The following is a 16,371-nucleotide window of genomic DNA, read 5'->3' on the forward strand; positions in this document are numbered from 1 at the left end:
TCAGAAGCTGCCCAGCCTGGCAGCAGCTTACCCCCCAGTAATGAGGGGGAGAAAGGGTAGGTCTTCCAAAAGCAGGATCAGGTCCCTCACCACTTCTGCCTTCAGCAGCTCCTGCAGGATGCTTGACACCGCCCAGGAACAGGCTGGCTAGCCCCATGGGCAGCATGGGGTGCCAGGCAGGGGCAAGCAGGGAGGCTAGGGGTGTCAGGCAAGGCTGGCCTCCCCTCCTGCCTCTGCCCGACACACCATGCTGCCCATGGAGCAAGCCAACCCATTCTCAGTCTGCACCAGGCATCCTGCAGGCTGCAGGAGCTTGCTGAAGGTAGAAGTAGCAAGGGGCCTGATCCTGCTTTTGACAGAGCATGCCTGCCTCCCCTCCAACTGTGTGGGTGAGTTGCCGCCAGGCTTGATTCTTCCCTCTGTGGTGGCAGTACCCCCTGGGGCCAGCCAGGTGGGCTACAGCAGGCCATGTGCTGCTTGAGCTCCTAGGGGGCTGATCCAATTTCCTCAGAGCCCACCAGCACACCACCTCTTAATAGAGCTCTCTAAGAAAAACTGATGGTGCTTGCTGCTCTGCTGTATGGGAAGCAGAAGTTCCAGAAAGACCCCAGGACTGTTATTCCATAAGCCATGGGGACAAAGATATATGAAAGAAGGTATCAAACCCAACCACATACTGCCACAAATAGTCAATGGGACAGCATAGAGGCAATAACAGAAATAATAGCTCCTACCATTCCATTCAGCCACAGGGGACTGGTAGCGGGGGCATACCTGCCTCCCCCGAGCTTGGTCCCTGACTCGCCACCACTCAAGACAGGGCAGTTTTTTTGCCATGTGGGCTGGTGGTGTGTTGGGGGGGCACTAAGCTGCAGCACTGAAGTATAAGAGTTGTTGTGGGGCTTTTGGCCCACCCCTGGGCCCACCCACAAATTGTGCCCTCCCAGACTCAAGAGGCACCAGTCATCCCTGCTCAGCTGAAGGAAAGGTGCGTGAGGATACCTGGCTGGAGTGAATCAACTTGTAGAGCTGGGAGGAAAGGAAGATTAAAAGCCTTATCTCTATATAAAGAGGTAGGGACTAGTGTTCAGGTTCGCTGCATTCTAAGGCTCCCTGACAGCAACTTGCTGACCCACCTACATTTTACTGCTACTGTCTCTACAGAGGAACAGGTCTACATGGAATTTAACTGAAAGGAAAGGAGACAAGGTCCCTACCTCAAGGAGTTTTCAATCTAGTAAATTAGGTAAAAGGAACACAGACCAGCCCTGTGAAATGCTGACTCCTTCAGCTTTCACTGAAGTCAATGGGTAACAGGGGTGCTATTGAGAAATTAACAGGAATAGGCCCATAATTCAGCATTGGCAGATAATGCATGAACTTCTGATTAGAGGGGCGAAACTGAGATAACTAAGATAATGGAGGGAAAGCCCATGTGCCCTAAGCCTTCAGATGCTTAATATAACAGGCTTTCAAGCAGAGGGCTGGATGACAGTGCTACAGGGTCAAAGGGCCCTGAGCATCCAACATTTGATGGATACTCCTATAGCAGCAAAGGGAGGTGCCTTTGGAGATCTACGAATGAAAATTACCAGCACACTGGGAAGGTGCATTGAGTTACTGGTTATGCTAGCTGTGAGTAGTTATCCAACTAAAGTGTTGCTAAAGTTAATATTGCAGAAGACCGCCATGAGTATGACAGAAGACATGTATGCATAAGTGGTTACATACAGAGCTAGGAAGTAGTCATGTAGCAGGGCCAGTATCATGGAAAAGCTGAGGTGTCTGTCTGTGAACATAGCAGACTTGGCCAGTATATGTCCCTGCTGGTAGGCAAGGTTCTCTATGAACTTCATGTATGCTATTGCCTACCACACCGACCGCATGCTTTTGTACTGTTCTTAGTAAAAGGTGTTCTACTATATCAGCTTCAGGAACTCATATTGACTAAGTGCTTCCCTTTGAAAAGACAGACTTATGAGAATGGGAAAAGCTATTTGTTTTCAGTGCCTGTTCCTTTCAGATCATGTTTTATGGAATGTGTTTTTATTAAAATAATGAACACCAAAGGAGTCAACTCACCAGTGTTCTTCACAGCCAAAATTTGGGGCAGAGCAGCTGCTCACAGGCTCAAGGTCAGCTGCGTAGCCAATGCTGCTTTTCAATCTCGTATAATTTTTACGAACAATGTATCCCCTGAAAGCTAGACAGACATAGTCATGAATAAACGCAAAGTTCCATCATCAGTCTGGATCAGAACTACCAGAGTCTCTGACACAGAATGGGCATCCCCCTGCCCAGAGCTAGCTGAAAGCAGTTGAGTTTCAGGGCAGTCTATACCTCACAGAAGTGGATCAAATGTTGGAAAAACTGGGAAGATATATAAGGCCTGATTCTTATTTATGCTACAGATATTTGATATGGCTCTGGAAGTACAAAAAGACCTTGATATGAGATTAAATGCACTTGGTTTAAGCAGGAATCAGTTTATTAATTTAAACAGTACTTAAAATTCCAATAATTCATTTTACCCACAACTAACATGATTATAGTTGGTCAGCATTTTTAATTTTTTAAAAATTATTTCCCACAAATATTAACAAAAACATTAAAAATCTACTATTTTTATTTTCCTTGTTTTCAACCACCTGCAATCTTAACAGAGTTTTTAAAAAGAACATTCGATTTAATCATGTTGACTATTTAAAAGATATCTACACATGCCAAAAACTGTTTTACAATTATACCATCAACAAAAAGACATAGCAATTAAATAGTAGTAAACTATAATACATTATGGTAGGAAGTTTGCAATGCAAATCAATGACATAAAAGTCAATGGGTAAAAGCTTCCAGAGTGCCTAAGTCCCCAAATCCCACTGAACATCATTGAAGTTCAGGGTTTTTGAAAATTTTACCCAATAGGAGTTTGGGCTGCATTCTCAGTAGCATTTAGCAAGGAGGAATGACTCCTACATAAAACACAAGTAAGATCATGCCTTGTAAATACTGTGATGCATTTAAGGATTTCATTAAAAGAAATTGTAATGCCACCCACTACAATACAATCAAGAATTTATTTTTCTTTACTTGCTTTTATCATTGTATCAAACATTCATCTCTTTTGAAGAATAAATGTGTTAAGCCAGCAATTCCCACTCTGTGGTACAGGTACCACTAGTGGTACACAGACAACCTGTCAGTGGTACGTGTTAACATATTTATTATAATTACTTTATATGACAAAAGTTTGCTGGTGGTACTTAAGGTTGAACTGGAAAATTTGCTGGTGGTACTTAAGGCTGTATTATTTTAAATTGGTGCTGTGCAACCTGTCAGAGTTTGGGAACCACTGAGTTAAGCAAAGGATCGGACTGACTGACTTACACAGAAAGAGAACATAAACTCAGTATATTTAGAATATCACAGTTTAAATGCATGAGAATAAAGTGATGATAACCTTTTCTGGGGCAAGCATGAAAACACCAGTAAAGAAAAGGAATTGTTTACTAAGGACCAACATGGGATATTAGGCAAAGAAGAATCTGGGTAAATATTAGGGCACATCTCCTAGTGCCAGCTTTATGGAAAAAAGCATCACAAAAGCATCTCTATCCAAGAAAAATGTTTAAGAATGTGTTTACTTGTTTTCCTGAATCTGATAGACTTAAATACAAGCCCAAGCATGGGCCCTTTCTGTGGAACTTGCCCAAGGGAAGAGGAAGAAGTCCCTGGAGTTCTTGAAATCTAGGGTCTGGTGCTCCTGTGACCTTAGGAGAGATCTGACCTCACAGAAGTCTGCAGTAGGTCACAATGCAGAATTAGGAGCAAGAATTCATTCAAAAGTATGCTGTAAGGGTCAATCCTGCACCAGTAAGGGGATATACAGTGGAATGGAGAAAGGTATGGTGGATTGACCAGAAGATATACAGGTCTTTTCAATCTCTCTAATGTGTAAAACTTTATAAAAACAAAGATAAGTGTGGATAAAAAGAGATCTTCCCCATGGTATTTTAAATAAACCATCCCAAAAGGACTAGCCAGTATCCCCAAAAAAGGAAGGCAGTGTTTATGCTTGTGAAGTTTATGACTTAGAATCAGCAAATTTGGGATTACTGATGGATTCTCATCTTTGAACACTTAAGTACTCTTTTGAAAGCAGCCCCACAGTGATATATTCTTGTGCTAAGGGAAACGGGAATTTTGTTAACCTAATCTGTTTTCAAAAAAGTTCCCTTAGGAAGTGCTGTAAACTATCCCTTGTCTGTTTTAATTCCAGAAAAGTGTTAACTGCCTTCTTTTCAACTAGTACTTCTGAAGAAGATCTATGCTGTCACATTATCTGTGCAATAAAAGAAAATGAAAGACATCTGAACTTCCAAAGCCATAGTATGCACTGCACCGTAAAAACCTAAACATTTCGATGCCACTGGGGTTTCCAGTTTAAGAAGCAACAAAATTGCTTTTTAATGAGGGGTCACTGAAATAAATAACCACTCTTTTGCAGAAGGCATGACAGAAGTTGGGCCTGCTGAAGTGTTGGTACTAAATATAGTATTTAGGTATCATGAGGCTGAAGAACTTTCTACCCTTAATAATAGGCTGGAAAAGTCTGCCTATTTGGCAGAAATGAAGCAAACATTCAGTTGCCTCATGTGATCAGCCTTCCAATCCTTAACTATCCCCTACTGACTAGACAAGAAACCTGCTCTGATGTTGGCTGCAAAGACATCTGGCCAGCAGCCATCTCTCTGCAGTTGAAACATGCCAAATAGCGGTCGGTCTGTGAACAGTTTAAATATAAAGGAGAATTGATGAACATTAAATAATAATTAAATAATAATATCAACATGTTTGCTTTTTATCACTTCTCATCTTTAAACACTCAGATTTTTTTCTCATTATTACTATATTACAAAATTAAGCTTCACCTTTATTAAGGCTACATTTTTAATAATGTGAATACATTGGACATCTACTCAAATATTTCCTATGCAATTTAACAATTTTGGTTTTTCTTCACAATCACTAAATTAGGCATTATAGAATCTGATTTCACTGTAGTAGATTTCACTGCATTCTTTACGTTTCATAAATGTTTTAGGAATCAGCTCTTCTTCGACTAAACTTGACCACATGCAGGTTTCTAACGTTTTTTCTAGAATGCTTTGGTGCTGACAGGTAAATGGCCATATTGGTCTTTCTGCTCCTCCTTTGTCTAACAGGATAAACTCATTATGAAACAAACACATCTCTTAAAGCCTTCATCAAGCATTAGCATAAGTATTTCACTTCAGCATTTGTTATTCCAGTAATATTCCATATCTATTATTCCACAATATTCCAAAAGACATACACATGCAGAATATTCTACTGAGGAAGCCTGAGAGGTCAGGAAGCTGGTCCATCACAGCAATTTGAATTACTGACTTTTGCTGGTTTTGACACTAAGCGCTTGGCTCAAAGAGTGTGACATTAGAAGACTCATGTTGCTAGTCTTCCATGAACAATCACCACATCATTGAAGAAGAATGATTACCAGCTGCCACCATATTTTCACCTTATGCATTCTATACCCTGAACTTCACAGCAACAGTATATCCAAATCCTGACCCTTACACAGCTAATGATAACAGGATTTGAACTTGGAGCAGAAAGGGATGTGAACTATACTTTAGCACTTGTATTATTAGTCATGCAGTGTTAAATGTTGTATATGCCACCCATGGATTTTATTTTTTATAGTAGCCGCTGCTTGCATAAAACGAGTTTTCCCTCAGCATTAGCAGGTAATATATTAAGAATATTTTTTACCTTCAGGATTTTAAAGTTTGATATTTTGGCGTTACAGACATTTATTTACAGAAAATATAATAAGACATATATGTAGCAGATGATGTTGCTCAGTTTGGGTTGGAAAAGATCCAGGCATTTCTCTTCTGATTCTCATAGGAAATATTATATAGCTATAGTGTAATGTTGAGCACAACACAGAAAGCAGTCAGGACAGATCTATGCAAAAAATACATAGGCAAGAGGTGTGGAAATATTTTAAAGGAGTCGGAGGGAGATTCATACTTCTTAAAAAAAAAATTGTTCTCTTCATTTCCAAGCATAAATGATAAAGTAATACTGCAGCACATTCCTCACAGAAACACATACACTTTTCATAATCCCAGTCAAAGTAATAAAACAGGAATTTCTGCCCTTAGAAATGCAAGGTTATCATCTGGGAAGGGATCCTGCCACCCTGGTAATATTTAGTTCCAGTTTCCAAACCTTAATCCCTATCCAGGATACCTGACTCTTATTTGCCTACTCAGATAAGCACTAACTGCTAAAAACTGAGAGGATTTGGAGACTAGAAATCAGATCCTCCACTCTGATATACTGGATTCATGTCAGATTAATTCTACTGAAAGGTGCAAAGGACAGGAGAATTATGCTCTTCCCTGAGGTTTCCAGGGATAGCCGTTATCTTCTGTGATCCTAAGGTGATCTGTATGTTTTGCAGCACAAGCACTCCCATTATACCATAAGCCAGGGGTTTTCAACCTTTTTGGATCCTAGTACCCCTGACGGCTGAACACAGAGCAGGAGGTCTGGTGTGCACGGCCAGATGTGGAGCTGGGGGAAAGGGGTGGTATGAGGCTGGAAGTGGAGCTGCAGCAGCCGCCGCATGAGAGATTCCCCTATGTCTGGCTGGGTGGGTGGCAGCAGTGCAGGATGGTGCACGGCAGTGCTTTGTCCCTGCCCACCTGGGCGTACCCCCTAGGGCCTTCTCATGTACCCCTGAGGTATGCATATCCCTGGTTGACAGCCCCTTTCATAAGCACTCAGCAGAGGAGTGAACAGAAAATTAAGTTTCTTTTTCCAGCAGGAGTTCTCACAAAAGTGTGGGTACCTGCAAGTAAGAAAGAGAAATGTCCTTTCCCAAAGTTGAACCCAGAGTTCATGTGTTTCTGCTGATGCTTGCACTTTTTGTACATAGTATTTTGATTATTATATGTAATAATAATAATAGTAATAATAATAAAAATAATAATGATAATAAAGTGTAAATCTCTATAGCAGAATTTCTGGTTTGGAGGTTCTGTTCATGGGAGCAATCAAAAGCATAGATAAATCTGAACCTCTTTGGTCTAGAAGTCAGGCTGGATCACATAGAAATATGTTCTCCAAGGATATCTTGTTTCTTGCTGGTTCTGTATAGTCATGAAATACAGTAAAGTGGCTTTTCTTGGGGCCCTTCAGTAATTTCTTCTTCCAGCCCAAACCAGGAAAAAATGCAGACGTATTCACAGAGACAGAGCATGTAGATACAGATAAGGAGGCAGGACCTAAGCTTCAAAACCACAAATCCCTGCCACTTGGCCTAAAGTGGGAACTGCTAATAAGTAACAGGCTCCTAACAGTTTCTAGAGACAAATGCTAGAGAGAAAGCATGCACTTAACTAGTGTATGACACAGAAAAGCAAAGTTAACCAAAGTTTTGCAGCTCTCACAAAAAGATTTGGTTTGACCTGAGTTTCAACTGTCACTAGAAGTACAAATCAGTTTAAGTACTATTTATACAGCTATGCCCATGACTACAGTAGTCCTTATACCTAAAATTTCATTTATAAGGAACAAAATAAGTGCTGTGAAAAGACTGAAACTGGGCACTGCACCCAAGGTGGAATGATACTTTATGAAATTTGAAGTAGAATGCTGGATTTTCCTTTTCTGCATGCACTTTTGAAGTGTTTTGAAGAATTTAACCAATATAATTTCTAGTTTTATGAATATATATGTGCACACACATCCATAGTAACATTATTTATACCTATATATCAATATCATGAGATAGATATCTAGCACAAATTTTTCCAACAACTTATTCAGCTCTCATTGTAAACTGTCATTATTAAAAATGACTACTGGAAATTCTGCTGACAATATGTATGTTCAGTTATTACATATAAAAATACGTTCTTATTAGCACCTTTTTTTCTTCTTTCTGCTCTTCATCTTGGGGCATAGGTTATATAAATAGTTAGCAAACAACAGTGCCTGGGAAAAAAAATTACAAAACGGAAGCACTTCATAGAGGACTGTCTCAGCTATGTTTCCTCCCTCATTTTTTGTTACAAAAGAAGCCAAATCCTGAGTTCTCAATACAAATTTTCATAGTACAACATGGCATATGGTGAGTGTGTGAAGCAAATGTGTGTCAGAGAAGGGGGTGGCTTAATGGATTAGTGATTTGCCTTTCACCTCTGGAAGCAGAGTTTAAACTCAGTCCTGACCAGAGTTGCACAGCATATTCCAGATGGCTAAGGTGGCCCTAATTAAAATGAGTTCAGTGATGTCACCTCATATCTAAGTGAATCGCACACACCACTCATTTGGCGTTTTGGCAGTTTCAGCTCACAAGTAAAATAGACAGAGATTAAAATCCTCTTTTAAGTCTTTGGAGAAAGCAGCCACTCTGAATGGAAATGTACACTTCGATGATGGGAAACAGAAATGACTTATTGCAATTGTACTTACTTGTTTTCTTATTTATAATGAATAAAGTGTGTTAATACAAATAAACACTATGCCAGATCTGCAATGGGGAAAAATCAGTGTCTTTCTATTGAAATCACATGATTCTATAAAGATTCACTGATTTACATCAGCTGTGAACCTGATTCAATTTCATTTTGAAAAGTTTAAAATTTTTTTTTCCCCTTTTTTGTAGACACTAATCAAAACAACATATATCTTAAACTGAAAGAAATACTATATTTTGCACTCTTGTCTGAGCAACTTAAATTGTCCTTCAAATACTTATGTAATATAAAGGATTATTATTTTCTATACTGTACAGATTGAGAAACTGAGACACAAAGGCATAAGTAAATGCTGGCTGACACTGGGATCTTTAGCCAATAGTCCTACTATACAGATGTATTTACTTTGTGAGAACCATAAGCATGGTATAGCTTTTTTCCTCCAACTGCTTTAAATTCACAAACATTTTATCTACTAGGAAGGGTTTGTTCTCCACCTCCAATAATGACTTATTTTGGGTGTAATATTATACACTTAGGAAATGTATCCTCATGTGTACTATGGGTTTTTTTTGTAAGTTTGTTTTTTCTGTCAACATTTCGTCAATGGATAGTGAACTGCTCGGGTCCACTGAGATCTCCAGACCACCAGCTCATGTATTTGAAAGGCAACTGTTTGTTTTTAAAATGTAAATGTAGCCTACCTCAAAGACTGACTTGCAAGAAACGAACAATCTGAACAAGTCAAGAGGTTTCCAATCAGGAGCTGTGTTCCTCCTTTCTATCAGGCTATGATCACTTGCTGTCAAAACCACTTAAACAATATCCTGGAATCTGAATGAAGTCCCCCCACAATTAAAATGAGCAGGATAATCCTGCAAGAATTATTCAGGCAAATCATTTTTCACACAGTTTAAAGTAATGATAAGGTCATTTACAAAAGAAATCAGCGCCCTTTGAAATGTTGACTTGTAGACAGAGGACTGCCTGGAGGAAGGCCATAGATAACAGTGAAGACTGGCCTCCTAACACCACCCTCGCAGTCTTTGGAACTGATTCTGATGAAGAGAAGGCCCAGTAAGGTTAATACCCCTACTTTGATCTCTGTCAAAGCGTACCAGCAAGAATTAATTTACATTTCAGATGAAAAAGGTTGACAGCATGAAAAGGCATCTTGTTTCTGGTATGTGAATGTGCTGTAATAGATCGGGAATTCTGAAAGGAAGTTCTGAGGAAGCTAAAGGGATAAGCTGCATGGCTGCTTTTATTGGGAAAGAGATGAAAGGAAAACAAATTCCAATATGTGCTGTTCTAGAGAAACATGTAAGCCAAATGTTTCCTAAATTTCAAGGACTGCTTTTTTGGGTACATATATTTTAATTATATAGTTCTACAAATGTCTGGATAACAAATCTTCACTGATCTAAATTATTCATTATTTAAAATAAATGTTTTATTGAAATGCTGTCCTTTTACTGTACTCAGATTTTAAGCTCTTATTTTGCATTTATCTGTTTGTCACCAGACACTTTTACAGTGCAATGTAAAGAACAGTAGTAGCAGGCTGTGTACTTTAAAAGCTGGAAAATGGTCACTTTGCACTTATTAGCTGTCTTAAAACACAAAAGGCTTGTGTACAGAAATAAACAAATATGCCTGGAGAGAAATTTCAAAGAGAGTCCCAGATATAGATTTCCTAAAGCAGAAAATAAAAAAAGATGAGGGTTGATCTTCTGAGAAGAAGAATTGTGCTCTATAAATAGGAATGTTGTGCCAAAGATCGGAGTAGCCAGAAGCAGGATTAATACAAATAAAGGTGCAATGTGTCACTCTTCACTCTGCAGTTCCAATGCACATCAGCCAATCTGATCAACACTATAATCAAATGGCATGTTCTGCCTGGCCATTGCATGGTGTGCAGCAGGTGTGCTAGGAAGAGGAATGCCAGGACGATGCTCACTTGTATGGGTCAAGCCACAGAGTAGTGTCTGGGAGTGCTCTAGTGCACATGCCCCAAATATAACAAGGAGAAGGATAGCTTTGCATTTCTCTGACCCTTACGCTACTTAGGGGGAAAGCAACAGGACATGTATACGGTACCCTAAAGGGGTTCAGTAATGGGCATTCACCTTATGCAGGCCCAGGACCTCTGGGTGGCATGCTGAGGTAGATTTGTTCCTAGGGAGCTCTTTGGGGTGATGCTGCTGCACACTGCCTTAGGGTTTTGCATAGCTGGGACAATTTAATTTCCAGTGAGCCCTTTAAGAACTGGGAGTAGTGGGAAGTGAAGGGCCGTCTATTTCCATTTCGCCTGTATTGCACAGGCTGTTGGATACCTGACCCTCAGTTTCCTGGATGTCCCAAATGTAAATGTCATAACTATCCCAGAAAATAGCTATAACTTTGAATGCCAAAGATGTGCCTGGTGTTTTACAATGTAAGTAAGAATAGATTCTTCAGCTGAAGAACTGACACTCTGTGTTAAAAGTGAAAACAATAGATGACAGTACAGAAGAGAGGAGGAAGTGAATAATATGATTATGCAGGAACTTGGTGCCTGCTACAACTAGCAAAAATATTTATCCCCACAACAGATCCAAGTTTCAGAGACTATATAGCAACATAGAACATATAGCAATTGACCTTACAGCTATGCTCCTGTTGTATTAAGGATATGTACAATAGCATGTGCATAAAGCCATAAATCATTCTTTTTTTCCCAGTGCTGCTTACTCTCTTTTTATCCCATAACTAGAACTGTATTATTTTATGTTCATGCTGAAAGTCATAGCAATGTTAACTCTCAAGGGAAAAGACTGGGAAAGGAAGGAAGTTGTTGGATTTATAATGGAAATGGCTTGACAATAATGTTTTGATTTTGTGTTTAGAGGGACAGAATATTCAGAATAGAACCTTTCCTTGCAGTTTAATGACAGGCTAAGTGACACAACGCAGGAGTAACAGAAATCACGTAAGTATAGGATAGGCAATGGATGAACTGAAATGTGGTACCCAAGGTTATCTATAGATACAGCATCAATGGATTGTTTTAGATTGTTCTGCAGAACTCTTTCACTTTGAGTTAAAGAGAGCGATGGCATGCACAGGTGTAATACATCATTCTCAGTTTGCCTCATGTTGGCAGCATGTACAGCCTCATTATAACTTCACTGTGAATGAGTTCACGGGACTGACTCTTCTATTTTCAGTGCCATATGGTCTCCTGCTCTCTACTAGAGACCTACATAGCCCTTTGGGCCTGTTTCTTCAATAATCTCTTTAAAGTTTATTCAAATTCATATTGATATGGCTGCATAGGAGCCTGGCAGAGAGTCAGAGGATTGGCCCAGGCTGGTAAACTCAGCAGCAGTTGAGACTAAAACCTGGATACCTGCCAAGATTAGGGCTAAGCACAAATTGAGAGAAATGGCATATCCAATGCCTACCATTCATGCTTTAAATCAAATGAATCTAGTATTCCATACCAGTTCTATCCACTCTCTAACAAATCCCAAAGAATTAAATTTGATGACTGTTCATCAATACATTTTGCTTTTGAGAAGTACGCATCATAAAAGCTTCAAAGTGCTTGAGTGCTGTCACTGTGACATTGGATATTAAGAAACAAATGGTCAGACAGTTTTTGTGTAGCTTTTGTTTGGTTTGTAGGCTTTTCTCTCAGCTATAAACACTGACACATGTAATTACCCACCGCAAAAATAAGTGTTAGCAATGGAAATAATGTTTTAATTACCTGCTTGAATATGTATAGCAGCATCAGTTCTTCTGTTCCTTATTTCCTTGTACTTCCTGCGAGCTTCATATCCTCTCCAGGCTAAAAATACAAAACCATGTGTTGGAAATTACCATCATTTAAGGAAGTGCTACAGAGTCAGAGATGTGCTGAATCTTTCATCCCTCTTGCCATAACCACCTCCCCCCACCCAACTCTTCCTTACCCACCCACATGTTGAACTCTGGGTTCACAACTGAAGTATAAGCATCCCCACAACTTCAAACACATTTCCAGTCTTCCAAATTTTAATTGTCAACATGTGCTGTGTGATGTCACAAAGTCAAGCACAGATGGAGGTTCAGTATCACTAGATATAAAAAAATCAGTCAAACAATTACCTCTTTCTCACTGCCCCATATTCAGTAGAGGGAAAAATGCTATGCTACGAATAATGAACCTCTCCAGCCCACCCTACATGTCTGTTGTTTGGAACGCACATGTGCAAGTGTGCACATGTGTAAGAGAGAGAAAGAGAGAGAGGAGGAGGAGCTGTGTGATGCACATTAGTGTACAGATGCTTAATGACATCTTCCCTTTGTTTACAGGTGTAGTGTCACTAATGCTAAAGCATTTTTTAAAAATTACAGATTACAAAGCTGAAAACTTGGAAATGAATCAGTAATGCTTGTGTCTGTTACCTAAGGTGAAGAAAAATCATCACACACATTTTTATTTCACAGCAAACAGTTAGGAAGTAAAGAGATGATCTGCATGCAGTAAAACAATACCAAGATAGTGTATGAAATAGGGAATGTGAACATTTACCTGACTGAATGGCAAGAGCACTATTTGCTCGTTTTTCTTTGACCTTCTTATATCTTCTAGCTCCAAGCCACCCCTTGATATAGGCTTGCATGACCACCACCCTGCCTATGACTTCTCGCAGAAACAAATTTAACTGCTCTATGTGGTAATACTTTAGAAAAACCTGAAATGGAACAAAAGCTTCAGTATTACATATATGCAATAGGATAAATTATCTTACACTGCCTTTTCATTAGTCATATTGTAGTCTACATTACAATGCAACCATTAGAAGAACCCCATTAAGTCCCATTGCTGAGAGTTCATTGACCATGTTTTCAGTTTCCTTGTGAAATTTCACTGTGTACAGTTTATTATGCCCTTCCTGCAATGTAAATCATACAGTTTCCCCCACTGCAAATTAAATTGGACAAAGAACTGCTTTAGATATCAACATTTTTTAAACAGCTTTTCATGCTAGAGTTGATTTGGGGTAACATTTTAAATACTGATGTCTCCCATTAGTACTAGTATTTTTCATTGTGGTGATCCTGTAGAAGTTCAGTAGAGGGAAAATTCTCCTCCTAATTAAAACAAACAGGAGCAAGGTCTTGGAGTGAATTTATAAACAGAACATTGTAAAAAGGACTGTAAGTTGGGGCCAAATTCTAACAGTTCTTACATTTCATTCATGTTTACTCAGGAAAACTCCTACTGTGTTATTCCTAAGAAACAAGTAGGAAAATCAGGAGCTGGCCCAATATTTTGCAGAATTCAGTAACATCACTTAAATGGTCAACAAAAGTTACTGCTGAAATAACTCAAAGTATCTCATCTGAAAAGAAGAACCACTTCAAACATGGCAAACAGATATTGTGCCAAACTGGTCCACAGGCTGAGATGCATAGAGAGGGCTTAATATTAGTGCCAGGAGGAAGGACTGTAGAGCCGTACTCCCAAAGAAGGAGCTGCTGGATGCATTGTGCCCTAGTTGCCTCCAGGAACGCTTGGGGGAGGGCAAGCATTGCAGCATATCTGGAAGAGGGTACAATGTGCCAACTCTGTGCAGGGAGAGACCCAGATTTAGCAAACCACTCAAGCATGTATCACTGTACAGACAATGTCTTTGAGACAAACAGAAACGTGCTCTACCTTTGTTTTCCCAAGGATCCAGTTATCAAGTTTTGATTTCTCCAAAATAGCAATGCAGTTCTCTCTGCTACCCAGAGGGGTCTCATGCACCTTGAAAGCAAGGTAGTAATACCTACAAAGCAAAGACAATGGAAAGACCAGGTTAAGATACACTTCGATTGCAACAGAGAACTATTATACTCCAAAGATTATGGAGAAAATTTTCAGTCTTACTAATTCTCAGCCTCACTAATAAGGTAAGAAAAGGGGTAAAGCTGTACTAGAAGGGGAGCTGAGGATATACTTAGTATAGGGGAATATTTGGCTGTTGTAGAACTAACCTGGTCATTTTCTACTCCAACCAGGGTGCATACAGACATTTGGAGAGGTTAGAGGGGGAGGTTGGATTGTGTTAAAAATGGCCACCCAATCATACTTTGCCCAGGTGCAGACATTACACTAGTCAGGTTGATCTAAGTGTAAGCTGTACAGAAGTTCAGGACAGTTAGATTGGTTTAAAAATGTCCAACCTAAATTAGACTACCTCACAGGTAGAGTTAATTTAGATCAGGCTGGCCACTTTTAGACTGATTTAACTATTCTGAACTTATGTTCACAGAGCAGCCTAAGTGCTGAGAAAACCCAATCACTGGCCCCAGCCCCAGGGCTGAGCTTTTCTTACCACCTCCCTAGCACCAGGTTATTTTTAGCCTCCCAGTCCCTCTCCCCACCCGCTGATGGACAACCCCCAGGCAAACCAGCCAGCCCTCCCCTAAGTCCACCAAATCCCCTATCCTACAAACGGCTTCCAGTGCCAGTTTTACTGGCATTTGCCAGTGCTGGAAGTCAGGGTAGGGGAGTGGGCAGGTGGGATGGGGGGATTGGTTTGCTGGGGGGTCAGGTAGCTAAAAATAGCCCCTAGCCCACAAGCCTCCCAGCCTAGGCAAATGGTAGGGGGGTGGTCATGCCATTGCTGCCAGCTTCTGCAGGAGGTCGCCGCTCACCCCCTCCCCCCTGCCACCGCTGCCTTCTGCAAGCAGTTGCCACTTACCACCCTGCTGCTGCCGCCGACTTCTGCAGGTGGTCGCTGCTCACCAGCCCACCACTGATGCCGCTGCCCACAAACTGTGTCCCCCAGTTTCAGGGGGGCACCAGTCACCCATGCTTCCTACACCCCTCCAATCTCCTTGTGGACCCTACCTGCCTCACCTCATGGACTTCCTGTGGACGCTGCCTGTCCCTCACAATAACCCTTGGAACATGCCCTCCCTTCCAGTTCTTCCTAAGCCTCCCCTCCACTCCCCTCACGCTAGCCCCTCTACTCTGACTTACCTTACATCAGGTGGCCTTAGACTGACCTAACCTCTCCCTAACGTCCCCAAATGTTTACACACATATAGCATAAGGGCATAAAGGATGACTCAGGAAGGACCTGTGGCTGGAGAGTGCTGTGCTCTAACCAACCCCACCAGCTTTTCATAGTAGAGATGTTTTGCGGTAACAGCTTATAATAGCTTATAAGGGGCATCTACAAACCAACACAATTTAGAACAGGCTGCTTTAAAATTTTCCATTTAAATGCTTTAAATGAGAGTTTAGGAGGAAATATAAACCCGAACAGTGGAGAGGAATGAATAAAGTAAATATTCTAAAGTAATAACCTGTAAATTAAATATGCACTTTACAAAACTCTATATTATCTCTCATTTTTATATCTATACACAAAGTTTTCAAGTTCAATTGAACAGTTAGCTAATGCCAGGTATTCTATTAATGTTCGTTCTATCAATCTCCAGCAGAAAGAACAGTCAAATACTAACACCAGAGAAGTAGAAGTACACTGAATCTAAGTTATCCATTATCTAATGAGATGTTTATTTTCTTGTATCAGGAGTAACAGAAAGGATTACTTCATCCTCACTGTCATTCTGTGTGTTTGCCATTTGACCATTTTTCTCAGAGGAGCAGCCTCAGAGTTCACTGGGAAGTGTAAACCCACACAAGACCATGACTCTGGGTTCATAACAAGGTCACTCCAATTATGAATGCTGAACGGAGCTTTGAAGGAACTTCCAGTTACCCATCTATTTTACAATGAGACTATAGATTCTGAGCCACTGGAGACAAACGCCAACATTAGCAGAGCTAGTGGTAGTGTTTAAC

At 40.4% G+C, this 16,371-nt stretch overlaps 1 protein-coding gene across 1 annotated transcript in view; it reads right to left on the reverse strand.

Moving 5' to 3' along the window:
• Positions 1 to 16,371, reverse strand: part of MYO3B (myosin IIIB) — a 357,238-nt gene that overhangs the window by 123,259 nt on the left and 217,608 nt on the right. The window contains exons 27-30 of the mRNA XM_090041713.1: positions 14,230 to 14,341; positions 13,099 to 13,261; positions 12,292 to 12,372; positions 2,083 to 2,203 (exon numbers count right to left, since the gene is read on the reverse strand). Of these exons, the coding sequence (XP_089897839.1) occupies positions 2,083 to 2,203; positions 12,292 to 12,372; positions 13,099 to 13,261; positions 14,230 to 14,341 (477 nt within the window). The remainder of the gene's footprint in view (positions 1 to 2,082; positions 2,204 to 12,291; positions 12,373 to 13,098; positions 13,262 to 14,229; positions 14,342 to 16,371) is intronic.

Source organism: Crocodylus siamensis, chromosome 4 (genome assembly GCF_052110815.1).
Source record: "Crocodylus siamensis isolate JL-2025a chromosome 4, ASM5211081v1, whole genome shotgun sequence".
Lineage (NCBI taxonomy): Eukaryota > Metazoa > Chordata > Crocodylia > Crocodylidae > Crocodylus > Crocodylus siamensis.